The 26,838-nt window shown below is 40.0% G+C and overlaps 1 protein-coding gene across 23 annotated transcripts in view; it reads left to right on the top strand.

Moving 5' to 3' along the window:
* The window catches only part of LOC119793603 (calcium/calmodulin-dependent protein kinase type II subunit gamma), a 62,442-nt gene extending 36,039 nt beyond the window's left edge, over positions 1-26,403 (top strand). The window contains exons 9-23 of one of the 23 annotated variants that reach the window (XM_038300782.1): positions 349-443; positions 840-962; positions 1,147-1,230; positions 4,293-4,335; positions 5,944-6,006; positions 9,722-9,762; positions 11,525-11,608; positions 16,822-16,866; positions 16,974-17,019; positions 17,185-17,265; positions 20,131-20,271; positions 22,337-22,412; positions 23,110-23,204; positions 23,444-23,680; positions 24,117-26,403. In XM_038300782.1, coding sequence (XP_038156710.1) covers positions 349-443; positions 840-962; positions 1,147-1,230; positions 4,293-4,335; positions 5,944-6,006; positions 9,722-9,762; positions 11,525-11,608; positions 16,822-16,866; positions 16,974-17,019; positions 17,185-17,265; positions 20,131-20,271; positions 22,337-22,412; positions 23,110-23,204; positions 23,444-23,676 — 1,250 coding nt within the window. In that variant the 3' untranslated portion in view covers positions 23,677-23,680; positions 24,117-26,403. Of the gene's footprint in view, positions 1-348; positions 444-839; positions 963-1,146; positions 1,231-4,292; positions 4,336-5,943; positions 6,007-9,721; positions 9,763-11,524; positions 11,609-16,821; positions 16,867-16,973; positions 17,029-17,184; positions 17,266-20,130; positions 20,272-22,336; positions 22,413-23,109; positions 23,205-23,443; positions 23,681-24,116 lie in introns of all 23 variants that reach the window. The other 22 variants (XM_038300781.1, XM_038300780.1, XM_038300783.1 and 19 more) reach the window with 22 other exon arrangements.
* The last annotated feature ends 435 nt before the right edge of the window (positions 26,404-26,838 follow it).

Genomic DNA, 26,838 nt, shown 5'->3' with positions numbered 1-26,838 from the left:
CAATGTAATCTAATTGTCACTTCTATGGGAATTGAATCTATGAAATATAGTAGTTTTATATAAATGGAATCACAGAGTTAAATTAGCTTGTGTTAAATGACTAAAATACACTGGTATTTCCCATTTTATAGTTAATCCGAAAAACACCTTTTAAGTCGATTTATTTATTCTCTGTAATTTATTTTTCAGCTCTGCTGCTCATCAATTTGACCCATTAAGGGAAAACTGTGTTTTAGGATTTTTGTCCATTCCCTGTCACATTGGGGAGCATATCACCTGTTGCTTAATGCTCTCACCCCTGCTAGTTCTGTAACACAATCTTTCTTTTCTCGCTTCATCTCCCTTCAGGTGTTATTCTCTATATCTTGTTAGTCGGATATCCTCCTTTCTGGGATGAAGATCAACACAAACTCTATCAGCAGATCAAAGCTGGGGCCTACGATGTAAGTGAGCTTTGTATCTGTGTGTGGATGCAGTGGGTGCAGTGCAGGGGTTGGCTAAGCACTTTTTGAATGTTTAATAGTGTCCAATTGAGATCTGGTCCAAAGCTATTGATCCTATCAGGGCTTTTCTGACGCATTGCAGAGGTGTGTGTTTGTGTGTAAGCAAGAGAATGAAAAGGTGTATCTTCTCTCTTAGTTGCTATTTAATTAGGTCACACTGCATATTTTTTAAAGCATGTTCATACTCATACAATTTTCATTCTTGGTTGGATTATTTAATCTATGAAATGTATCCAAAAAGCCGTCTTAGATCGTTACTAAATCTTTTTAGTTAGGGTAGCACTGTAATCTAGACCTTTCTCCCAGATCTTCCTTTATGTTTAAAATGTCCCTTAGTTCCCGTCTCCAGAGTGGGACACAGTGACTCCAGAAGCGAAGAACCTGATCAACCAGATGCTGACCATCAATCCAGCCAAGAGAATCACTGCTGAACAAGCCCTGAAACACCCATGGGTCTGCGTAAGTGATGGATCTGTAAACTAACCCAGAAGTCCTCCTCCATCACATTATAGGGAGGAGAACATCTTAACTGTGCTACACATTCACACCAACTGCTTTGACTTGCATATATTGATCTACACCTGATGTATATTTGAAGTCCGTCGTCTGTTCATTAACATGTTCTTTCTCTGTCCACTTACAGCACCGTTCTACAGTGGCCTCCATGATGCACAGACAGGAAACTGTTGAATGTCTGCGTAAATTCAACGCTCGCCGAAAACTAAAGGTAGATGTTTCCTTTTGTCCCTTTTTTATGCAACAGTCTGTTTTTAAACCCTGTTCTTTCTTCTTGTATAATTTTGTTTCACAATTTATTACTAATGGGACTCTTCTGTGCAATATGTTAATATGATAGGAATTCAAATAGCTTTGCTGATAGGACTTCCTCTCATGAAGAATTCAATGCATTTGACTCAGATTCACAGCAAATCTCATCGCGGTCTCGTTTGAACGCAGTTATTTTGGATTCAGTTTGAGTTGTTTTTTGGGTGGGAATAAGAAGAACACTGAGCTAGGATGGTAATTCCTGTCAATGACCCGGTATTAGGAGAGAGAGCTACTCAAAGAAATCGAAGATTCATTTAACGTGCTAAACTTCCTGTTAAACACAGCAGGATGTTTTAAAACGAAGGAGAGTGGCTAATCTCTCTTTCAAAATGCAGCATTAAAAACATAAAGCTCTTAATTCTTGCTCATAAGTTGATCAACTTTTTAAATTAAAGAATATTTTAGACACTTTGAGTGATGTAGATGAAACCTGTTGATGTTTTTGCTTGCAGCAATAGTCCTTCCACTATGACTAAACACAGATCCATCTAGGATTTAACTTCCCACTAATTATCTGTCCAGAGGGAATCTGTTTAAAGGTGCTCTGTATAAACAAGCCAGGCCTGACTATTGTTTGTACAAAGCATTTTAGTGTTTATCTTTTGATTTGTTGCTTTTTTTTCTGTTTTACACTTTCACTTTAGTATGTATGATAATGGTGCTTCATTTTTGTAGTCTTCTTTGATCTTTTATTCTACTTTTATTCTTTTAAACTGACAATTAGTTAATAGCAGCTTTAAAACTATCTGGTGGATAATTAGTATTGGGAGATTTCCTAACACATTTAAAGGTGGAGAAGCCCATTTTTATTCCTTTCTAGGGAGCAGCAGTGAAATGTTTTAAATGATGTCCAGTAATAGGTACCGTAGTTTGCATTCACGGCCATGCATGCAAACTACTGGAATCAAGTCGCAACTGTTCTGTTTCTTCACATCATTTAAATTACTTTGCATATATAAAAGTGTAACATGATTCTCTGAACTTACGGTAACAGCGCTTAAAGGGGAACACCGTTTTTTTTTTCAGATTGGCCCCTTGATTTTACGTTATTACATGGCGCCGTTGCTGCTAATGCTACTCACCCTGCTGTCGGGCTTACAACAGAATCTTCTTCTTCTGGAATATCTCCAGGAAGAACAGAGCAATATCGACGACATAGTTCAGCACCTGAATTTGACTTAACCACGAAAATGGACCCGCAGGGCAACCATGTATAAATATTAGTGCCATGCCCAACATTTCGTCGCTTATTTTTGCTTTGGCACCACAGCGCCACTTACAGGCCTGGCATACATTTTGCAGCGTTTTCATGCATTCGTGTGGACGCTCATATTTATTTTACGTCTCCGTCTTTACGGCAAACGTTTTGGAAAATATCAGCGTTTCGTGTTCGTTTTGACTTCGTGTGGACGGGGCCTAACTATGTGCTCTTTTTGGCACATATTAACTTCTAAAGTACGCAGCTGATAGTTGTTACTGAATCCTCCACCTGAGGTGTGGGTCTTTACAGCTACCCTTTGTTATTCTTGGCTTTTGATCTATCAGCTCCTTTCTCTGTCCAGTCCTAGTTTAGGTTGATTAGTGAGCATATGCTTGTATCATACCCTCTGATTTTCTCAGGTGATGGATTGAGCAGATTTCTGTCAGATGTTAAAAGCCTGGAATATTGTTTTCCAGGCTAAATCTTCTTTAAACTTCTCCATGACTTAATTCCTGACCTGACTGCCTCCTCTGTCTTCACAAGGCTGTTTGTTCTCCTGTTTTCTCTAACAAACCTCTGAGGCCTTCACAGAACCGTATACTAAATTGCACACAGGTGGATTCTTGTGAAGGTAATTGGTTGCACTGGACTTTATTTGGCTGAATATGAAAGCATGCCACTTCTTCTTTAGATTCTTATATGAAACAAAAACAACACCTATAGCTTTCCTTCCTCTTCTATGATTATGCACTTTTTTATGTTGATCCGTTATAAAATCAAATGGGCATAGTCAGATTGTGTGCCTCTACAAAAATGGCTAAAAATTGTCATTTATAATCAATAAGAATATATAACAAGCCCTCGTCTCAATAGAGTTTAAATTGTTCTTTTTTAGCCTAAATTGAATTCCTGCAATGGGTACCATGAGCTGACTTGATCAGGTGTGTGTGCCATCTGCTGGCAGGACCAAGGAACTATCAGAAAGCCAGATGGAGACGATTCAAGCAGCTAGATAGTAGAGTCCAACAACACTACAGTGCATCTGGGTAAAGGGACAGCTCAACGTGGGCTAAGACCAACTGATGTTAGTTAAATAAACCGAGCAACTCTAAAGCAACTTTCAGTTCTGGTAAATCCTCCCGAGAGCTTTCTCTAAGAACATCAAGAGAAAAGAAAGAGACACAGGATCTTTACCTCTTTTTAAGCTTTTTTTCTTCTTGGTATCAAAAGTATTTTTCTAGTATTTTTTTTTTTTATCAGACCGGATTTGATCCTTTTCTTTATTTTACACAACTTCCCTGGTAGGTGCCAACTAGCTTAGCCACATAATTTCTTTGTTTACCCTCTACGCAAATGGGCAGTATCCTACCTCCAGTCACATGGTGTTGCTATGGTAAATATACACTAAGAGCTTTATTTACTGACAAATTAAACTCAACACAAAAAACAGAAATAACTACTAAGCCTACAAACGTCATAAACAAACAGAGTGAGCTACTGGTGTATACATTTAAAGAATGTTGCATAACGTTACTATCCCCCGTTTATGACTGAACTGAAGGTGTGTGGTTATTTTGCAAGTTATTAGTCTCTACAGTGGTTCACATCGATGCCTCTAAAAATGTAGAATGATAAACCTTTAGTCCTATTTGAACTGGAGTCTAAATGATTTACAGAAAAAACAAACTCCTACCAAAGAAAAACTTGTATTCTATCTACTTATGTCTTACGTCTTTTCCTCCTTCGTTCTTTTCCTCCAGGGAGCCATTCTCACCACCATGCTGGTGTCCAGAAACTTCTCAGGTGGGTGTGCCCTTCGCCCTCAGCCTCCCACGCAGCACATGCAGAGGGAGAGGAGGAAGGAGAGTGGATAGAGTCCTCTGCACCTCTTTTAACCCCCCCACCACCACACACACACACACTCACCCACTCACTCATCCTTAAAATAACAATATGCTTTTGTGTGCAGAACAGTTTGGACGCTTAAAACATTAAACTGATCTGAAATGTGATGTTCCTTTGTGTTACAGTAGAACTGATATAGTAGTCGTGATCAATCTTTGAGAGCTGATATGATTTTTATAGACTGTCATGCTTCAGATTATATGTAAGTCTTTGTCCAAGTTAATGTATTTTTCCCTGTTTGTCTGTGTGTGCGTCTCTCTCTTTTTTTTCTGCTGCCACGGAGAGTTTGCATGATTAAGGAAATAGAATTTTAGAAGATTTTTATGAATTGTGTTGGTATAAATGAGTGATGATTAAGATTGTTTTTTTGGTTTTTTTTTGAGCCTTCTAAAAGTGACTTGTTTTTGTTTTGTTTTTTTTGTTTTTTTTTTTGGAGGATCTACCCTCAGTTTACAATGAATTGGTCAGTTGATGGTTAGTGATTTCAGCCTAGACCTGGGAATCTACTGGGGGGGCTCATATTTGCTTCAACCCACTTTTGTCGTAGTGTGACTGTGCATCTCAGTGAATTAAAAGGTCATCGTTGAATGAAACAATTCAGTTTTAAAAAATAGTTTGAGTTTCATTACACACAGAGAGGGTATGTTTTAAGATATTTTCTATGGCTTTCATAAATAAATATCTCCCAAAATTCAGTGTTTTAGCAAATAAAAAAAATAATAAGGCAACAGAAATGGAAAGTTCAGGAAGAATGAACACATGGAGGTAAGAGCACAAAAAGTAGTAACTAATCTAAACCTATTCATGAAACTTAAGATGCAACATAACAAAGAGAGCCATATCCCCAAGAATTTGGGGAGATTCACAAGACCTGCACTACTGCTGGTTTGTAGCTTTAAGAGCATCACACAAAGATTTATAAGGACATGAAAAACAACTCTTGTCCTAAACTAGAGCTGACATCGCACGGTCCTTTTGCTCGGTGATCCAGAGTCCTCTTTTCAGATAAAATTAACTTTGTAATTCTTGGTTAAGAATGTGGTACCAAGGCACATACAGTGAAAGGGAAGTTAAATGGATGGTAAAACTTTTCCAACTTAAACTCATCCTAGAATCTACGGGAGATTATAAATGAAAGATGTGACATCAGTGAAAATCATGCAGTTAAAGCAAAACGGGATTCCTAAAATAAAATCATTGGCTGTATCACGAGCGTATCCCATCCGTGGCCAGCATTTTTATCCTTTTCATTTTTTAATGTTCCAATTTTAATGAATCTGAATTTGAACAATAGCAGTAATCTATAGCAGTGTTCCTCAGAATCATTCTCTGTGTGCAATGAATCTTGAAGTTCAACCTTTTGAGATGACATCCCACTGAGATGATCCCGTATGTGGGCTGTAGCCTTCACCCCCGGTGGTTTTCTAGGCCCAGTAGCAGGAATCGTGAGCTAAGAGCTGCCTATTTCACATAGCTCCTCCCAACTGTAGCATTTCTGTCCAATAGTGGGCCGGCAGCATACCAACTCTGCTGCTGCCGCCTCCTCCACGGCCTCACTGGCTCAGGAAGGTACGTCCCAGAGACACGCCCATCCACTTCCTCTCTACACACACAGTCTTTTTTTGTTTTGTTTTTCAGGGAGGGGGATCCATAGTGCAGGGTGGTCCCCATTACCATCCCCATATTCCTGCATGCAGCCTCATCATTAGCATCGTTACATGACTCCGCATGCATACTCACACAGGTTTTGCTTACTGAGGGTTTCATTGATTTGTTTTGCTGTCTGGCAGAGACATCAGATTTTCACCCACAATATCATGTGCATCAGCATCAGTTTAATAGTAATCAGCTTACTTTGCACACCAAAGTGCTTCTTGCAGTCGCATCTCACCATCGCATCTCAGCCGCATCCATTTCATTCATTCACTAAATTAAGTCCTCGCACCCCTGCGATCCTTTGCCAGCTGGGCCTGGGACGGCTGGGAGTGGGTCAAGCTCGGGCAGGGAATGAGGAGGGGCTTGTATTCTGGGAGCGGGAACCCGATACTGAAGGGGGTTGGCAAGAGCTGGGTTGGCGTGCTGCCATCGTCGGACCTGGTTCTGGAGAAACGGGCAAAAGAGGCGGGTGTAGAGGCACAGAGGGGAGACGCTTTGATTGGGACTCTCTTGGAGTGCTGATTTCAGGTTAGGCTACATAAACACTATGGATATGCAGCCTTCCTGATTAACCTCCAGAGCAAAGTCATCTCAAGGCTCATCTCTCCCTCTAGAGGCCTGTTTCAGTTCTTTGAGTGAAACCCACTCCTTGAAAGTTCTGAAAAAGGTCTCTCCTCTTCTCCCGCCGAGTGAAGACGGATGGCAAAGGTCGGCGATTCCAATGGTGGCTCCTTGGATGAATTAATGAGTAAAAGAGGCAGTGTAGAGCAAAAAAGGATCCTCTGTCAAGTTTAGATGAGAGAATCTTCTTTGCTCTGCAGTGTACATTCATTCCTGCAGGGTCTGTGTGTGAATGGTCAAAAAGAAATGTAGGTTTTGCTCTAAGGATGTGCATTGTTCTGAGCTCTGGGGTGTTTGTGGTACCCTCCAAATGTGGGCTTCCTCTGTGACACTGGACCAAGGTGCCTTTTTGTAAGTTTGTTAATATCATATGTGACGTCATCACTCCAGACTTGATTCCTTATCTCTTTTCCTGTAAAGTCATCTTTTTTTTAAATATATATATCTTTTTAATATTTTGGTTGTTTGTGTGTGTTTTTTTTTTTTCCCCTTATGTCACATGACTGCAAAATCTAAGCCTTCTTGACTCTAACCACTTTACTGCACTTCTTAAAGTCTGGCCAAAGCAGGGCTTTGCAGTTTGCTCTTGATTTGTAAATATTAAATTTAAAGAATCTGACAGATCTGCACATTGTAACCGTAATGTAATCTGTCTGATTTGTTTTGCTTTGCTGCCTTTTGCATGTGGTTGTCCTGTGTGGTGAAATCCTCCAAAATGTTCTCTGGACATGCCTCCTAATGCAGTCTCCCCAGCTGATCAGCACTCGAAGCTTTGCTCTCTGTGCGGGCGTACTCTGGTCGGTCATCTTGATTTAATCTATGCCATCTTGTGCAGCTTGTGATCCTTCAAGATTTATAGGGGAGGCCATAATTGGAAAGCAAACGAAAAAGGCAGACCTACACTGTCACCAGGTGCCTCATAAAAGTATTCACTCACATTTTGTGATATTACAGCCACAAACTTAACAGGATTTTTTTGTATCTGACAGACACTAGGTAGTGAAACATTATGAAGATGAAGGTACTGGTGAAGATTCTCAGTAATTCCAAAAAGTAAAAAAACAATCCACTGGACTTTGTTTCCAAGTTTCGCTTACCATCCAGGAAGCTTTTTCAATTTAAAATGTCGGAATTAGCGTTGAGTTCCCAGCTTCATAGAGTAGCCCAAAAACAAAGCCTTGTTTTGGCCTATAGAACATGCAAATTAAACTGGAAGAATCGGTCCTCCCCTCAGGAATGAGGATTCATTTGGGTTCTTTGTTAGCCTGCAATACCCAATACTGGTCTATGTCTCTGAAAGGGGGTAGTTAGGGGGGGATTGTTGTTTTGAGAGCTGAAACCTGAGTTCACCCCCATTCTGGTACTCAAACGAATTTCCTTTGTCCATGAGGTGTAGATGTACCGCTGAGTCCTGTCCAGAGGACGGAAGCTCTTCTGTGTTTGGCCATGCGACTGTTGAAAGGTTGTTTCTCCAATATAAAGATCGGAGCATTCCTCACTGCATGGAACTGCATTTGCCACTCTGGTCATATTCGGTCCAGTGGTTTTGTCTTTTGGATGTACTAGCCTCTGCTTAAGGGTGTCTGTTTAAGAAGTTCCAGTGGATTGTTTTTTTTTTTTACTTTTTTGGAATGAAGATGAAGGTAAAGAATGAATTACAATTAGACTTCACTATTTTCTTTTTTTCCATTTGTATGCAACCCCATTTCCTTCAGTATAACCGTAGAAATAAGCTTGTAAAATAGCATAAAAACTCCACCTTTGTGGTTTAATCCAGTTACTCTTCGTTCTAATGTTTGTTAGAACAAATGGCATTCTGAAAACCAAGGCATACAGCAGATAGTTTAGGGAGAAAAATGAAATTATGGAGGAGCTGCAGAGAGCCAGAGCTCTGGTTGATGAGCTTTTAGTTGCAAACTCCACCATTCTTGACTTTATAGATGCACAGAAACCTTGCAGCTAGTGCTTCTACATTGTGACTCACAGATGCTAAAAACAAAATGCATGGCACACAACTTGAAAGACACGAGACATTAAAGACACTTGTTTCTGTTCATCCGTAACTTATAATCCTAATACAACAGACTGAAGTTTGTGGTTGTAGCATCACAAATGTTAAAAAGCCAGATTGCTGAAAAGTAGGATGACTGCTTTAGCAGACTGCAGACGGATGAACCACATAGAGCTTCTTAAAATCCAAGATGGACCTGAATAAGATGTCCTGATCAGTTAGCTCTTCTGGTTATGGAATGAAAAAGTTTCTGTCCTCACGTCTTTCCTCTTTGGATGCTGCATGGCTGGGTTGAGATAAAAACTGGCATATCAGCCAAGGTCAAGGAGCATGGTCGTCACTCGATACCGTTTGCTGCTGTAAATGCTATGCCCCTTATCTCTAATCTCTCCTGTAGTGAAATTCTAAGTCCTCTGTTACATCCCTTCCCCTTCCCTACCCCCCTTTCTGTTTAAAGGTAAGAAACACAAGATAAGAGTTGTAAAAACTGTGTGTGTCGGTAAGAAACCAAGTGAAAAGGACGCAGTGTTGACAGCTTCAGACATGGCGGAAACTGGTTGGAGCCCTTAATGAAAATCGATGATTTACATTAACCTAGCTCATCATAGCGAGTGTTGGCTGCAATTTAAGTCTGACCATCCGTCTCTCTTTCTAGATCTCCAGGGTTCCTCGCTGAGACAGGAAATGGATTTAGGAAGTTTACTTTGCTCTCAGGTTTCTCTTTAATCCCCCAGATAGCAGTGAATGGGTTTTGTCAGTGTAGCAACCTGTTCAGCTGAGAGAAAATTGCACCACAGGTCCATTAAATGTATGTTATTCTGTGGAAACATCTAGCTTTAGCTGGCCACAAAGACAGACCTGATAGGGTTTCCTAGATGCAGAAATTGTAGGTCCAGGTTTAATAGAAGCTGAAAGCTGGGTGGATGTTATCAGCTTCAATGAAACTTTTTAACCTGGATATTTCCCCTCCCCTTTTCAACCTCTGTATTTTCACAGCATGCAAAAGTTTACTCAACAAGAAGTCGGATTCTGCCAAGGTGAGCTCGTCCTTTATTCCCGTCAGTCCTCATGTCCTTTTATCGCTTCTCTCTGTTCCACTTTCTGTCTTCGACTCAGTTTGTTTTTTTAATTCATAAACAAGTTACTTTTATTTCTGACTTGCATAGTGTTAAAAGTATGAATAGCAAAAATTTTTTAACTTCATAGGTCGTTTTGTTTTCTGATTCAGAGTGGGCTTTCTATTGGAACATCAGTTCTTTCATTGAACCAATCAAGTACTAGTTCTTCAGTTCTCCAAATGGCGAGAAGCAGGCTCCCCTTAGACCATCTTAGAGCTTTGGTTTCTAAGGAAACAAAGTCGTTGACACATTGATGGACAAATGCTTCCTCAGTTAGTAACGTTCATCATAAAAAATCGAGCCATTACCGTCAGCTTTTGAAGGCAGAGGTGCTGTATGGCTCACTGGAAGAATTTATTTTAACAATTTAAGCTGTGCAGAAGCTGTCATTCTGACAGTTTTTATTCATTCATACAAAAAGAATCTAAGTTCCCTTAGGTGGAGACTGTTCATCTAAAGTTAACTGGATTTCCATGGGTTTTCTACTGTAAGACACTCTTTTGGGTTTCTGAATTAATTTATCAACAGAAACTTTATTAAGTGGTGCAAAGGCAGCTTTCCGGAGATACAACTGTGTTAAGAATATCACCGCCTTGCATGATCAGCATCGAGGAACTTAGATGAACTAAGATGGTTTAAATGAACCCCTGAAGGTCTGAGCCCCATCCTAATTGATTACTAGGAGCAGATCCAAAGAAAAGATGGAGTCAAACATACATGGAAATGATGCTTTACCTTAAAATCAACAGAGATGACAAGGTCCAAGGTGTGGTCTTTTGTCTGTGGGATTAAGGGACAAAGGCCATTTGAACTGAACCGCTTGTTCTTTAATAGATTTATTATAGAGACCCATTAAAAAATGTGAAAGGGTTTAATTAATCGTTGATTCGAATGTTGGAGCGGATACAACTTTAGAATCTTTAGTAGCTAATAGTTAGCCTGTCATGCTTCTCTTTCTAACTTACAAACTGTATTTTTGATTTTGGTGTAAGTTTTCCTTTTTTCCCCATGTGCTTTCCAACATGATTAAAAAAATCAAAAACAGGGAAATTCTTTTTAAATGCCTTTGTAGCTGAGGGTTTGTTAGCCAGGTAACATCTTCATTAGTCAACATCGTAGATTTCGAATGTCAATGTTATGTCACCCAGCCTTCATATCCTTCAGTTTATTGAACCACATTTCCTGTTTCTCTTTTTTCAGTCATGTATTTAGACCCTAAAGGTCCAGTAGTCTCATCCACTGGCTATTAAATTTAATAGGTTTGCTCTTTTTTTCCCCACAGTTGTTCCTGTTTTAATGTTTTTATGCTCTCTCCTCAAGTCGTTTTCCATCAGCCTTCTTTCCACACAGTCTCTCTTCACTTTCAGCTCTCTCCTCCTGCTGACCTCCCTGTCTGTGTTTTTTATTTATTTATGTTTTTTCTTTTTTTTTTCTTTTTTGACCACAAGGGTTTTCTCTGTGTAGTTAAGTGGCATAAGCATGGAGAGTTAGTGAGGCAGTAAAAGGATGATCTAGAAGCCATTCTGTGTCACTCGCCCCTCTCATTTATACTGTTGGCTCTCCATAGCCCACACAAATAGTAGCCCCCATTCCTGAAAAGGGCGTTCTAATTCAAATACATCTGTGTGTATAATTGTTTAGGTTTTGTGTTTCACTCTAAGTGTTTGCGTTTTCGTCCCAGCCTTCTACCAACAACAGTAAGAACAGTATAGTGAGTGCCATCAATGCCCTGAAAGACACCAACATGGCAGCCAACGCCCAGATGGTACAGTAGGCCGTCGCAGTGCCTGCTTTCTCATCCCCCTCCACCTCAAAAGTTGTTGCATAGTTGCCGATTTTTGTATTGGCTTGTTATTTGCTCATCCTCCATCCTCATGCTTGTCATCCCTCATCTACATTCCTGGAGATGTTGCTTCGTATCATTCCCCATCCCAGTAGTGCCAGCTTGAAGTCATACAATCTCCCTAAAGGTGCACAAGTTTTACTGAGATCAATGTAGATTAAAGAGTTTTGAAAATCCTTCAAAATTATTCAATCCTTACTTTAAATCTCAGGCAGCACATGTGCACCTATTTCATTTTTCCCATTATAGATTAGAATATCATTGAAGAGTTAGTTTATTTCACTATTTCACTTCAAGAAGTGGAATCTACTTATATCTTAAAATTCAAGTGTTTATTTCTGTGCATTTATTATGACTTACAATAAATCAAACCACAAATCTATCCCAAGAAAATGTAATCATATGAGGGGAAAAATAAGTTATTTAACACAGCAATAAATGCTATGGCCTTTATAATCATCGGCATTCTGAAAAGAGGGAAAATGACAAGAGTTGACTGCTTAGAGCACTGTTCCCGAGCAAAGTATGGAAAATTGAGTGGAAGGAAAAGCTGTGATTGAAAAAAAATTGCACAAGTAGCCTTTAGAGGCCTGTTAAGCCCAGTTGAGATGGACTAAGCAGGGACCAAGGATAGATGGTGTAAACTAAAGAAAAGTATGGCAAGATGTTGTTAGATATGTAATAAATTTAAAGAAATTATGAAAAACTTTTTTTTTAATCCAATTTGGATGTATTTTTGGGGTACATGCACATCACTGCACTTAACTGGTTGTCATCACAACAACAACAGTGGCCTCAAGTGCTGGAATTCAAACTGGACGGCAAATGGATTCTATTCAATCACATTTTTAATTTATGTGAATGTTATCCATTCTCTGCTCATAGTGCTTTATGCAATCAGATAACCGGGAAGTTATCATCTGAACTTGACCATCAAGAAGAAGATGAGAGATAGACCTAGCAACGCATAGGGCTGCTGTTAATGCAATGCAGCTGTTAAAGGTTCAAACAAGTACATGTTAAAAGAAAGTATGCTGATGTGATTTTCAGTATATTTCTTGAACCATTCAGATAATCTGAATTTGGTGTTTTAATCAGCTGAAAGCCGTAAGTCATTTAAATTAACAGAAATAGGCACTTCAAATAGTTCTGGTTTGTGATTTATCTGTATGATAAATCAGTTCCACTTTTTAAGTTGATTTATTGCAGTAAATTAACTTATCAATTATATTTTACTGAGCTGAGTTGCATCTGTATAGAAAGCATGGGCTTGTTGGTTGGACTATATTCTGCTCAAATCATTCAGCCAGCAGTCGAACTACCAGACATTGTTCTGTTTTATACACTGATTTTATTTATTTTTTATTTTTTTACATCCATTTCCTCTACATAATTCTTCATGCCCCAAACCTTAATCAATACGCTTCTTCCACATTAAGCCTCTATTCTAACAGCTTTTTCCCAATTTCTGAGCCTATCCACCCTGTTTTTCTTTTTTTTCCCTCATAAATTCTTACTAACATGCTGGTTGTACTGCCTTAATCATGCTCTTGTAGCATGCAGTGGATGCTGTGCTGTAGCACTGTGGTTTAAATTAGGTAGTTTGCTTGGAAGGTGCTTCACAACTGGTGTAACAGGTCCCAAAACTTACATTAGACGTGTGTGAGCTAGATCTTCACCTTAATAACTTTCACTTTTCAATTAACAGCTTGGAAGAAAAAAAAAAATACATTTCCAGGTTTGGGAATCGGTGCATAACTCAAAAGTCAAGCCAAAAAAGTAGTGGTAGGAAAGTCTTTGACATGCATGTGAGTCAGTGGAGCAGGCTTAACAAATCTAAACCCTCCTCCATGATGTTAAAGCTGCTGATCCAAAGACCCACCCTGCCTGTGGGACCGAACATGTTTAGGACGGACATTTTAATTTAAATAAACTCAATTTTTGGAAGCTTTTAGATCTATGTTTAGATTTTCTTGTCTGGCTCTGATAGCAGTGCTTGTTCATAATAGTCTTTCTTTTGGTTTGTTTTTAAAACGGAGCCGTGAAAGTTTACCTGCATATCAGTGATGTTGAAAACAAAACGTTATTTTAAAGTTTAAACAACACTTAACCTCCCTCGGTTCTGCAGGCGGTTGATTCCCATCTCCCCGTTTGGCCCTAAAACATCTATTCAGGCTAATGTTCATACGTGGTAGTGGAATCAGAAAACAGATTTTGGATGTTAAGTCAGAAATAAACTGAAGTTTAAAAGGAAGAAATCATAGGTTGCAGTTGAAGCCTATTATTGTGGGATAACATCCCAAAGTAAAGCTTGGAGAGTTGGTTATAATCGTTGGTGTTTTGGGATGGAATAAAGCACCAAAAGGTGACATTTTACCCGTGACCTCATCTTTGTATGAACCGTGCCGTTGTCCCTCTAACAGACAAGGTTCCGCTTGTTTTACATTTGCTCTTATATTCCACTCCTACATCTATCAAACGTTTTATTTGGTTTACCTAAACAATCTGAGCCCCCTCACTCCTGGGTACTAAGTCTACTGAAAAAGTAAGAGGACCCACTAGATTCTTTTTTCCCTAAAAATGATCAGCAGCACATCTGTGCAGTTTACTTCTATAGTTATAGTTAGCCTTTAAGGCCCTTAATTGTAAAAGGTATTAAGAAAGACCAACCCTTTATGGGATGAGCGTCAACAATCTTAGCTGAGTTTAAGTTCATTTCTTTGAGACGATTAACTGTTTTTATATATATATATATATATAGTGGTGGCTGTTCTCGGCGTTGATGTGCTGTGTTAACACCAGACTCGCACTAAAACCAAGGTCCAGCAGTGATGCTCAATGCTAATGCAATGCAAAAATCCAAGGAAATGCTTATTTCCTTATATTCAACTGGTGAAACATTCTTCCGATGGTGCCAATGTTCACATTTAGAGCTGCAACATCCAGAACATAATGTTAGCTTAATATGAACAGACTGCCAACATAAAGAACCCTGTTTAACACAAAACCAGGATAAAATCATGACATTACCCAGCAGCCCTTGCTGCTACACCAGCCTCACATGACATTACAACGACCTGCCTGAGTGACTGGTGGAAAAAGGAGAAATAGAGCTTGGACTGACTGACACAAAGCTACTGACTGTAAACAGTTCATCATGACCTATTTTCTAGGCTTACAGTACAGAATTCGTGTTTATCTGAATAAACAGTTATTAAACACAAATATCTTATTGAATATTATTTTCTTAAATCACCAGTTATTATTGTACAAAAGCTTTCTCAAGCAGTTTGTGATGAACTATGGAAACAGGAGATGAGCCCCTGGTCTAATGCGCCACCTGGCTTGAGAAACCTGTTCAAAGGCTTACTGTTATTATTTACTTATTATTTAGGTAGCGCACACGTCATCCTTATCTTAATTTATTCTTACCCTTATTTTATTCTTAAACCATAATTTTCGGACTATAAGCCGCGACTTTTTCCCCATATTTCGACCTTGCGGCTTATATAACAATGCGGCTTATCAATGGACATTTACAGCTAACGGCCACTAACGTAATACCTAAATCTATGGATTTTACCATCCACGATGTTGACGTCACATTTGCCTTAACATACAAGTATGGTAGCCGCGCGTGGGGGAATGCGGAGGTCCTCCGGAAGCAGACTTTTACCGCGAGTGGTACGAGACAGAACGGCAGCGAGAAAGAAGGACATTAAACATAAAAAACCTGCGGCATATAGTCCGGTGCGGCTTTTATATGTACAAATCATGCAATTTAGCTTCTGCGGCTTCTATTCAGGTGCGGCTAATAATCCGAAAATTACGGTATCTTATAAGGGTGTGCAAAATAATCGTCATGACGATGCATCGCGATTCTAATTTTTGTGATCTACTGCATCGATTCTTGAAGGCAAGAATCGATTATAAAAAATAAAAAAAATGAACAAATAAAATACATGAATGGTTGGCGCACATCAGCCAAACCAAGTGGAATACAACTTCCAGTCCAGCAGTTGTCACTGCGGATGTGTTGACGCCCGCTGCCTTGTGTCACAAGCATTTCCGGCCGTGGGATACTGCCACGAGTCATATGAAATAAAACATGGAGGACACTATGAAAATTAGCCCCGCGGCTCCATCACATTTCAAGTCAGATGCTTGGATGCATTTTGGCTTTAAAAACAAAGAAGGTAAAAATGAAATTGATATGAGGCATGTAATTTCCAAAAGGGGAAATATACATTTGAATGTTTTCGTTTCATTGGTTTAAAGGACCACTAAACGGCACTCATTATCCTTATTTTGTTTTAAGTTTGATGAATCCTAAGATCTTTTTGTCAGTGTGTCCACGCCAGTAATAGTAATATTTCTGTCCAGTATTTGTTTTCATGGCAACACCTCCAAAAGTCATTTCAATAAATACAGCTATGTATGAATTCAGTTGAAATGCATCGCAATATTTCAAGTATCATGATGCATCGTGATAGAATCGCATTGTGGCATGTGAATCGTGATTCGAATCGAATCATGACTTCTTTGCCAATACCCACCCCTAGTATCTTATTTGTACTTAGAATCTTATTTTTCTCTCTTCTGTAAATGATTGCACTGCCAGAAAAAAATTCCCGCAAGGGATTAATAAAGTAATTGTGATTTTGATTCAGGAAGCCCTTTGGGAGAATTCAGACGAGCCATTTTAATCTAGATTAATTCCAAGATTACAGTGAGATTAATCTAGATTAAAAAATGTATCTATGCCCACCACTAAAATATATATATGTGTGTGTGTTGCGACATTATCATGAAAGAGAAGCTACAAACTCTTGCACACATTTACACCTTAAATCAGCTAATATTCCTCTTGAAACATAATGTAGGCAAGCATTTGTCCGCATGGCCCTGAAGTGGTTACTGCTAGACTTGTATTACTTGGCGCTGTATTAAAATATCTGTAAGCATAAAGCCTTTTACACTCATTGCTCCAATAAAGTAGGAATGCTCTGTTCACTCTGTTTTACAGCAGTCACTCAGACTGCTGTAAAATAATTGGGGCCGGTTTTAAACCCAGTTGAGATGCACTGTTTCAGGACAAAGATGTTCCAGACTGACTGTTCCGTTCTCTTCTGCAGGAGTCTCAAAGCACAGTGGTGCACAACCCTCCGGATGGAGTCAAGGTTAGACTTTTCTCTTGCTGGATTGGAACACAGTGAAGCTTAGCTAGACTTGATCTTTGGTATTGTCTGTGTTGGTTTAAGTGTCAGTTCCTCCTCTCGCTCCTCAGGGATCGACGGAGAGCAACGCCACAAACGACGAGGAGGAAATGAAAGGTAGGAAAGGTACTCATGTGTTTTATTCCCTTTTTTCCTGTTTTTATTCACTCTCTTTCTTTCTCCCTTCCTGAAGTGTGTGTATTTGACTGTAGTGATCAGCAAGTTTGTTGCGGTCCGAAGCCAGCCTGTCGTATGTGTGTGTTTGTAACTATTGTGTGTTAGCAGACAGTTCAGCGCTGAGTCAGAGCAGCGCCGCTGAGGAGATGCCCCCTCTTCTGCCCTCACCTCAAAGCTCACCTGCCAGTAAGTTTATCTACGGCAAAGAGAAGCTATATGGTTGCCCATACCCCCTACAAGGACCTGACACCCACCCCCCCCCCCCCACTCCCACCACGGCTTCTTCCAGTCACTGGCAGTGACTTCTTACATATTTGAGCTCCGCTCACACTCTGATCCACCATAGGGCTCCCACTGGTTTTCATGGATTCTGGTTAAATATCAAAGAATTAGATTCAAAAGCAGTTTAAGAAAAGTTAAACTTACTGCAACCTGGATATTATTAAACTGCAGTAACCCTATTTTCTTTGTAAGATGCTGCTTAAAAAAAACTTCAGCTCCCGTTTTTTTTTTGCCTACTAAGTTGGCTTAAATAATTAATAAATAAACATATTGTTTATTGGTAGAAATTTGTTTTCCTGGAAGTTATTATTCTTAAATAGCTAACAAAACGTCTATTTATTTCAGTAAATAAGTTGAATATATTCATTATCTGGAGGCAGATTGATTTCTGGCTTTCTACTAATGTGCATGATCAGGAAAAACCCACAGACCAATTTCACAGATAATTTGAATATTACATAATGTAATAATTGTGCAGAAATTTCTGCCTTCTGAAGATCACCTCTTGGTTTGGGCTTTTATTGTAAAAAAAAAAAAAAAAAAAACCTTATCATTGCGGTGTGGCAGCAGCCAGTCTCTGGCTCTGCTAAGGTAACACCTAATCAGAAGACTTTGATTATAGAAAGCAAAATTTGGTGGGCTAACGCCAGCAGATGATATGGCTCCGCATTCCCTCGCTGACTATGGAAGCAACTTCGATTGTTTGGCCTCCCCTCTCTTCTCGAGTTTCAGACTCATTTGCAAATAAAATGTAAACTTTCTTCGCTTCGAGAAGGACCTTTGGCAGCTGGGCAACAGACCAGTCCTGGTGAGCCATCACTGATGGTTTGACAGGACTGACAGTGAAAGTCCAGGAAATAGAGGGTTGAAGGTGATTCCAGCTGTAGAAGGTTCACATTTTTCACCTTGTTTCCAATTATCCCTGCTGGTTTGTTTCTATCCCACTTTTTCCTTATACTAAACTTTCCATTAACGTACTAGAATGCATCCATCTTAACAGGCAGTTTCTTTATCAGAGACCTTATTATGGACTTGTCTCATTGTAGAAGTTGTCTGCTTGACAGCTTTTAAATAAGCAGTCCTCCCCCGGTTGTTAAAGCTCCTTTTGCAATTTTTCCTCACAGAAAAATGCATTATTGCTCTTTAATAATGTTTGAATTTTATGATGAACTAAACAAATCATACACATAATTAAAAGCCGTACTCATGCTCTTTAGTTGATCTGAAATCCAAAAGCACCGTGCCCTCACAGCTGATTGTAGTAACTTAGAACAGTGGGGGAGCGCCGCCGCATCTCCAACGCTTCAGAAACGTACCGGGTAGATCCGCCCTGACTGGCTACAAACATGCCACTGTTATATTTTTGCCCCTCTCCTTGTTAACCTGGAGCAGATCGTTCAGGCAGGAGGTTAGTTGACGAAAACAGTGGATCCAGTTCAGTTTACACATAATATATTTTATGTACTTTTATGTCATAAAGGATTCTGTTCATACAAGTCATTGAAAAATATATATATATATATATATTTGAACTCGCTTACCCGACAAAGAAATTAACTTTTCAGGTTTATGTTGAGCCTACAAGCACACTGCTGTTGCATGATGATGCAATCCTTGCATAATTAAGGGATTCATAAACTTTTCCTGCTGGATCCCCCCCCCCCTTTAATTAAAAGAACAGTTTTAAACCCCATTAATTACAAAATTTTCTAGTCTATTCTTTGTTTGTTTTATAGAAATATAGAAATAGTTGACTTTTCCTTGTTCAATCTTCTTAACATTACAAAACCACGATGATAAACAGTAATTATTACTATTCAACAGAATTCAAAGTTACTATTAATGCATCTTTCCTACTAATGCTTCTCAAAATAGGTAATTTATTCAAAAATTTCTGCACAGAGGTGCTGCGCTCAAACACCCTCAGGGGAACAAGTCTCCTGGCAGGATGCACGAAATGCACTTCTTACCCTGACCAACTTTAAGGTCCCATCTTTTCCCGAAAAGCCCCCGATAGGATCTCTGTTTCTGGCCACTTGTGGAACCTTTCAATGTGTGTGTGTGTGTCTCTTGGTGACCACTCTCTATAACCTGGTGGAGGTCTAGCTTACCTCCCTCTCTGCCAGCCCACTCCCCATCTGACTCTTCTGGAACCCTGCACAGCAGCGCATCATGTTTCTCTTTGTCTCCCCTCTATTCTGTTTGGCATCTTTTGTTTTGTTAATATTCTAAGCTTTCCGCTCTTTCCTCCTGTGTGAAATGTTTCCTCTTTCTACTCTGAAGCTTTCTATTTTTCCTGCCATTGAAAGAAAACTTAAATTGTTTCCTTGCCATTCCCTTCTCTTGATGTCCATTTTCCATTTCTTCCTTCTTACTAGAAGATGCTGACTCCCTTTATGCATAACATAAGCTAATAACAAGCAATAGCTTCGATTTTCTCTGCATTTGAAGCTACTGCTCATCACAGAAAGCCCTGTTAATCCATATGAACATTATGAGTAAAGTAGTCACAAAGCATCCCAATTAGAGCTGTATGGCCCCTGCTTCCTGGCATCATGTTACCCATCTTCTCGTCTCTCATCAAACTCAAGTTGGAGCTCTAAATCCTACCAGTCCTACTGAAACTACCCCCACATCCACCTTATCCCCACAGTTTTTTTCTTTTTTTTTTCTTTTTTTTTTTTTATGCATGGAAAGTTTACCCACAGTGCATTTCATTTTCCCTGTTGTCCACCCCCATGTTTGTTGACCCTCCATTGTTTGTTTCAGTTCCACCGCATGATGTAAAGCGCATGGCATGGAACAGCACGGGCAACAGCTCCTGCCCCGACTCAGACCAATCACAGTCCTCCATCCCTGCCGCTCCACTAGGGAGCAGCACTGTCGCTGCTAAAAGCAACACTAAGCAGAGTAAGAGCACCCATCACTAACCGACTAACCCAGTTATCCCTGCCTTCTGTTTCCTGTTCATCTCTGAAGTTAAACATCGTTCCAAAGTCTTTTTCACCCTTTGGCAATTTTTCTTTTCTGTAGAGATTCGGTTATCATATTTTTGGTCAGCCTCTAAGGTGGACTTGATCTTATTATTTATGCGACGGTAAAAAAGAAAAGAAATACGTCGCCACCAGAATTTTTTTTCTGTAAATTAAAATCACCACAAATTAGCCGATAATGTTAAAGTGACGGCATGCTTTTAGACGTTTAATCTTAATGTCCAAAGACATGTAAATATGCGTGACATTAAGCTCAGGGGTATTTCCTCTGGTTACGCTTAAAAATAGTTTTTGAAATTTTGACTGGAGTCTGTTTTTGTCTGTATTACCTGATTTATTTGGTGGATTTCCCCTGATTTTTTTTGCATACATTAGTAGCTTAATTAGCGCTTTCTTTACTCATTAGTTAAGTGCAGGCTCTGTTCCAAATCAAAATTAGGACTCACATTTTGAACGCTGGGTTCTGGACTCTGGTCCTGGAGTTTTTCCTTATGAAGGAAAAACACGTCCACTCTGCCTCCGTCATCATCTACACTGCAATTCACTCACTAAAGGCCACTTTTCCCCTACAGTGTCTGCTTTCTCTTTGTGCTACAATCTCGTGCATTGCTTGGTATTAGTCTGTTAAAGTTGCAATGAAAACTGTTAGAGCTCTATTTAATCCTTAAAGGTTTTAATACATTTGCATGTATTTTTTTAATCCAGGCTGGTGGATCCCTGGTTGAGCTAAAAGCCTTTGAAACTATTGCCCCATTTACACTAGCCCTCTGAAACCGATCCGTGCCGAGTTCGGACAGAGCTTTGATCAGTTAACCGTGCCGAGGTTGTTGTTTTTGTTTTGTTTTGGGTTTTTTTCAACCATTTCACATCACATTAGTACGGTTCCTTGCCTCCTATCCACGATACTACAGCTCTCAAGGCGGGGATTACGCTAACAAAATGGCGGCGCCTACAACATTCAAGAACCTATGGGCCTGGGTAGCGTCCTCCGCCTAACTTTCAGTTAGAGTCTCTGCCTCATCAAGGTCCCACCACGCTCTTTTGATGCCATATTATTTTTAATAGGCTGAGAAGAAGTTCATGTTCTGAAGAGTTAAAGAGATCTGTGAATTGCAAAGCCGGACACGCTGAAAACCTGCAAAATGAGCCAGCTGACCGTAAACAAAAGATGACGCGGCCTGCTCACGCGCTCTTTGTTATCAGAGAACTAAGCCACAACTGAGCCGTGCCGAGCCCTACTGTTGAACTAATACTAGATTTAGTACGGTTCAGTTGTGTCTGGCACGGTCCAGTTTTGCTGCGTTCTATTTACACCTACAGTTATCTCTGTTACCATGCTCGGACCGTTCTCAGTACGGTTTCAAAAGGGTAGTTAGTGTAAATGGGGCTTAATATTATATGAGAATATTTTGGTATTTTTTTGTCACTGTTCGTTTCTTGTAATCTTAGGCAGATTGTTTTGCATCTACTTGTGATTTATCTAGTTAAAATTCATTCAATGTAAGATTAAATTGAATCATTATCCCTCAGCTCTGTTTGGCCTGTTGTTTTGTTTTTTTGGTATATTTGGTATGGCAAACAGTTAATCTATCTTGGTTGATCTGTCATTTCTTCTATTCTCTTCGGATTTCAGAATGAGCAAAGCTTCATGTTAGGCTCGTGATGAAAGCTGATAGTCTGACCCTTGAGCTGAGATGTTTTTGTCAGCTGAAATGTGTTTACTGACAGAAGTTGTTGTGCTTGGTGGCGGCGTCTGATCCCACCAGAGTTGCACTGAAGGCGAGAACGTTGAGCATCTCACCACAGTGTGGTCAAGCTGCAGTGAGGAAGCGGCTTCGGTCCGATGTCTAGCGTTAAAAAGGGTCGTTTTGGGTCGTGTTGCATGAAGGCAGGCAGCAGCCCAAGTTATGGTTGAACGTTGTTAAAATTACATGGCTTCTAAGCAACCCTCCATCTGTTTCTGCTTCTCTTCCTTTCTGTAGGCCGTAAACAGGAGATCATCAAGATAACCGAACAGCTGATTGAAGCAATCAACAATGGCGATTTTGAAGCCTACACGTGAGTGCTGCATTTCTCTATGGGAAGAAATCAAATTTGTCAAAATGCACAAACCAGCAGCTGTTGCTCATAAATCAGATCGCTTTGCAAACAGTTCCTTGTAACATAGAGGGAGAGCAGTAACTTCATCCTAAATCCTTTTATTTTTTAGCCTTTTCATTGTGAGCATCTTCAGCTCTCACTTTGTTTTCTCCTAGTATGACCTGCTGAGATCAAGGCACCTTACCACATACCAGCTTCTGGCAATATGATGGATATATATTAAATCCATCTTATCTTCCACATCAAGCTATTTTTGTGTACCAGACGAGGCAAAGCAGTCCCAGAGCATCACTGAACCACTGCCATGCTTTACTGTTGGAACAGCATTTTTATTAATCATCTGTCTGCCTGATCAGTTTTATTTCTAATTCATTCCAAACAACCAAATCTCTATTTTATTTATATGTTTTTAAGCAAATTAGAGCCAGCTAATTTATTTTTTTACTTATTTTTACTTTTGATTTAAAGTTCATGCAGTATTTGAAAATTCTTGATCTTATAAAGATTTTTGTTTAGAGTTGAATTCTTTTTGGACCTTAACACTGATTAGTTTAAGTTATATTAACTGTTTGTGTGTAATTTGTTGAACTAATGCCTTTAAGGATGATTTGCTGGTTTATTATTTTAATTACAAATGTACTGTTTTGACTTTCAGGAGGATTTGCGATCCTGGACTCACCTCTTTTGAACCAGAAGCTTTGGGGAACCTGGTGGAAGGCATGGACTTCCACAAGTTCTACTTTGAAAACTGTGAGTGTCCCCGTCGACATGCAGGAGATAAAACAAAGCTTTCCCCTGGCTGATGTTTGTTTTTAATTTCTATTGCTTTGGATTTGATCTATTTCAATCCTTTATTCCATTTAATTGATGTCAAATAATAAGGACTGTTACAGGTTTCCTGCGCTGATATCGACTAAACAACTGGAAATGTTGTTCAGCTTTCAATAAAATATAATAGATGTTTGCATGTATTGTTTTAATATGTCTAGTGCTGAGCAAGAACAACAAGCCTGTGCACACCACCCTGCTCAACCCTCATGTGCACCTCATCGGCGAGGACGCCGCCTGCATCGCCTACATCCGGCTCACGCAGTTTGTCGACTCCACGGGCCGCCCTCGCTCCAGCCAGTCCGAGGAGACCCGCGTTTGGCACCGCCGCGATGGAAAGTGGCTCAATGTCCACTTCCACTGCTCAGGAGCACCTGCTGCACCACTACAGTGATCAGGTACAAACCCCCGGCCCAGCACCCCTTTCTTTGTGGTTTTTACACTTTTTCTTTCAGACTTGTTAACAATTTTTTAAAGCGGTTTGAGAAAATAAGAAGAAAAGCCCCAAAGCTATACTTGGTTTAAAAAGATGGAAAACATGGGCTGTTTATAGGAACTTTGGGGACATGCGTCAGATAAAGATGAGGTTTATTTCGGTATTATTAAGTTTAGAAAAACAATAAAAATCACAATAAAATACTCTGTTTTATATTCATCTGGGTTCTGATAGACAAAATGTAAACGAGTTTCTGACTATAAACCCAGAATCAGCTTCTAAAGTTGATCTGTTATGATTATTGTTACGCCGAATGTTTTAAAAAGTGTTTTTGGTTCGTTTTGGGACAGTTTGAGCTGAACTCTAAACATGCTGCTCCTTTTCTCCCCCTCCCTCAGCGGCCCTGAGGCTCCAGTCCTCTGGAGCGAGTTTATTGGGGTGCAGTTTTTTTCAGCGAGCGTGTTTTAAGAGGCGCATCCTCTGCGTGGATTGGATGGTGCAGGAAGCCCGGCCGGGCGAGATCGCATCCCTCTCCACGTTACCAACCAACCCCGTCCCTCCTTTGACCTGACGGAGGCCGGCTGAGCACGAGAAACCCCGCCACCCCCAACCCTGACCCCTCCATGAGATGATGATGATGATGCATGCATCTGGCGCCTGACTGGAGGGCGCAGCTTTGCCCTCTTGTCCCTCCCCTGGCAGCCATCTTTTTCCTGCCTGTGCGAGATGACACGTCCTGGGGGAGGAGAGGATATACAGTTGAACTTGTGACAGTTTGAGTATGAGTTATGAATATACTGTGTAAATTATGGCTAGATGTACCAGAAACCACCAAAACCCAACCAAGCATTTATCTTTATCTGGAAGAAGAAAAAAAAAAGGGAGGAGCGGAGGGGGAGTGCTTAGATTTTGTACAGGTTTAGGGATTACCAGGTTGGAAGAGTTGTCCTCGCCACCTGGTTGTTGACATGAAGGGATAATGTTCCTCAGCTGAGTTAAAGAGGGAAAGAAACGATTTTTAAAAAAAGATAAAGAGATTCACTCTGAGAACTTGATGACGAGAGAAACTTGATATCAAAAACACGAAGCACCAAAGTGTAGAACTTTAGTGTAGGCTTTCTACGTGTTTGTGTTTTCGTCCGTGTGCTTGTTTTCCGACGGATCGGAAGTCGTCGTCGTCGTGGGATTGGGGTACTGGGAGGGAACCATTAGGGGAGGGGGGTGTCTGAATCGAGGTCGACTTGTGGTGTTTTTAGTCCTGATCCGTCTGTGTTCTTGTGGATAACAGGAGCCATTATTCGTCTTTTTTCTTTCCAATTGTCATTTTATTTTTCACTGACTGACTATAATCAAGGCTGCTTTTTGTAGGGCAGCTGAGATGTATTCTTTTTTTTGTTGCTTTTATTTTAATAAGGGTTTTAATTGTGCACATTTAAAGCTAACCGCGTTATGTCGTGTGTTTATATGCAGTGTAGGGAGGAAGAGGAGGAGGCCCTTACCATGAAAAGCCGCCCGCATTCTGCATGTTTGCTCGCTGCCTCTCCCTCTTTTAACCCCTCCCCAGTCTGTTACTCTGCAAGGGCCTGGTTTGTTTATAATCACTGTGTAAATACAGTGTTTGTATAGATATATGTAGAAAAGTGTAATATATGTACATGTATCTAAGAGACACTCATCCTGTGCATTTTGGGGAACCACCCCCCCTCCTGTAACTCCCACTTTCGTTAAGAAAAAAGAAAAAGATTTCCTCGACATTTTAAATTCTCAACCCTGAAGTATTTGAGGTAAAGGTTACTTTAATAAATAAATCTGAGCTAGCAAATTCTCCTATAGTCTCTCCCATGGCCAAACGACTGTTTCTGAAGATGGGGAATAAAGCAAATGCAGAGATGGAGGTAATCCACCCCCCCTACCCCTCCAAAACGAGACTCCGGTTACTATTTTTAAAGAAACTAGTGTCTGTAACTCCTGGTCCCACGATGCTGTGAGCCGTCTTTTCATATCATATGCACCCACGCACTCCAGGCGGCGTGTTTTTAGGCTTTGTAACATATCTGCACCGCTGCTGTGACCGGCGCCGCCCTCGTCGTGCTGCTTTAGGTGTCCTCCCTCCTTGATATCTCCATTTGACTGACCCTCCCCCTCCTTTTCTGCTCTTGAAATGATTATTTGTTCCTTTCTCTGTTGTTCCCGTGTTACTGGTTTTAAGTTTTTATTATTATATTATTATTAATGTTGCTGTTGTTGGTTGGTATTTTACCAATCTGCCAAGCTGGAGTTCTGCACTCTCCCTCACATACATGTAGAGAAAAAAAAAAAAAAAAGGGAAGAGGAAGTGAAGACAACAAAAACTTAAGGGATATTGATCAGGACTTAATTATTTATCCGTGTAATCTACCCTCGGTGGTTTTATATGCCGCCTGCTGAGAGGAGAGAAATGGTGTCGATGTGCAGGTTTGTGCCACCAGAGCGGGACACCTACTTATTTGCATGTTTCAGTTACACATTTCTATCACAAAATATGGATGGAGCTAGTGTTAATATATGATATTTGCATCTTTTGAAATTTCATCCATCCAGAATGTTGAATTAAGTGATATGAAAATATAAAGCAAAATTTTAAAAAAGGTAAAAAAAAAAAAAAGGAAAAAAAAAAAAAAAGATTCAGGCGCCGTAGCTTGTTATGAGGCCCTCGATGTTTTCCCTGCGTTGTAATGAAATATTATCGGGCTGCGCTTTCCCCTCACCCCCCCTTACCCAGCCTTTAGATGGATGCTGGGTTTATATTTTTCTGGCTTTGTTTTATTTTGCATGATCACGTTGTACGATGATAACAACCATGAATTGCCGACTATCAAAGTGTTTGTCTGAGTGTTAGTTGGTCTTCATCATAGCTTTGTTATTCTTCAAACTTGGATCTTGAAAGTATTTAATAAAAATACTATTTCAGCACTGCTTTGTCTCACTGGATTCGTTCATTTTGCACATTTCATCTCAGCCTTTTCTCTGAATGCTTCTCCAGACCTTCCATGTATTTCAGGTTTAAACAAATCTTAATGCTGTTTTTTTTTACTGTAGACACTCAGTAGTAACCTTGCAGGGTTTCCACAGGTCATTAAA

Source organism: Cyprinodon tularosa, unplaced genomic scaffold, assembly GCF_016077235.1.
Source record: "Cyprinodon tularosa strain WSP-4 unplaced genomic scaffold, ASM1607723v1 ctg457, whole genome shotgun sequence".
NCBI lineage: Eukaryota > Metazoa > Chordata > Actinopteri > Cyprinodontiformes > Cyprinodontidae > Cyprinodon > Cyprinodon tularosa.
The sequence above is the reverse complement of the archived record's forward strand: the minus strand, read 5'-3'. Positions and strand labels throughout refer to the sequence as shown.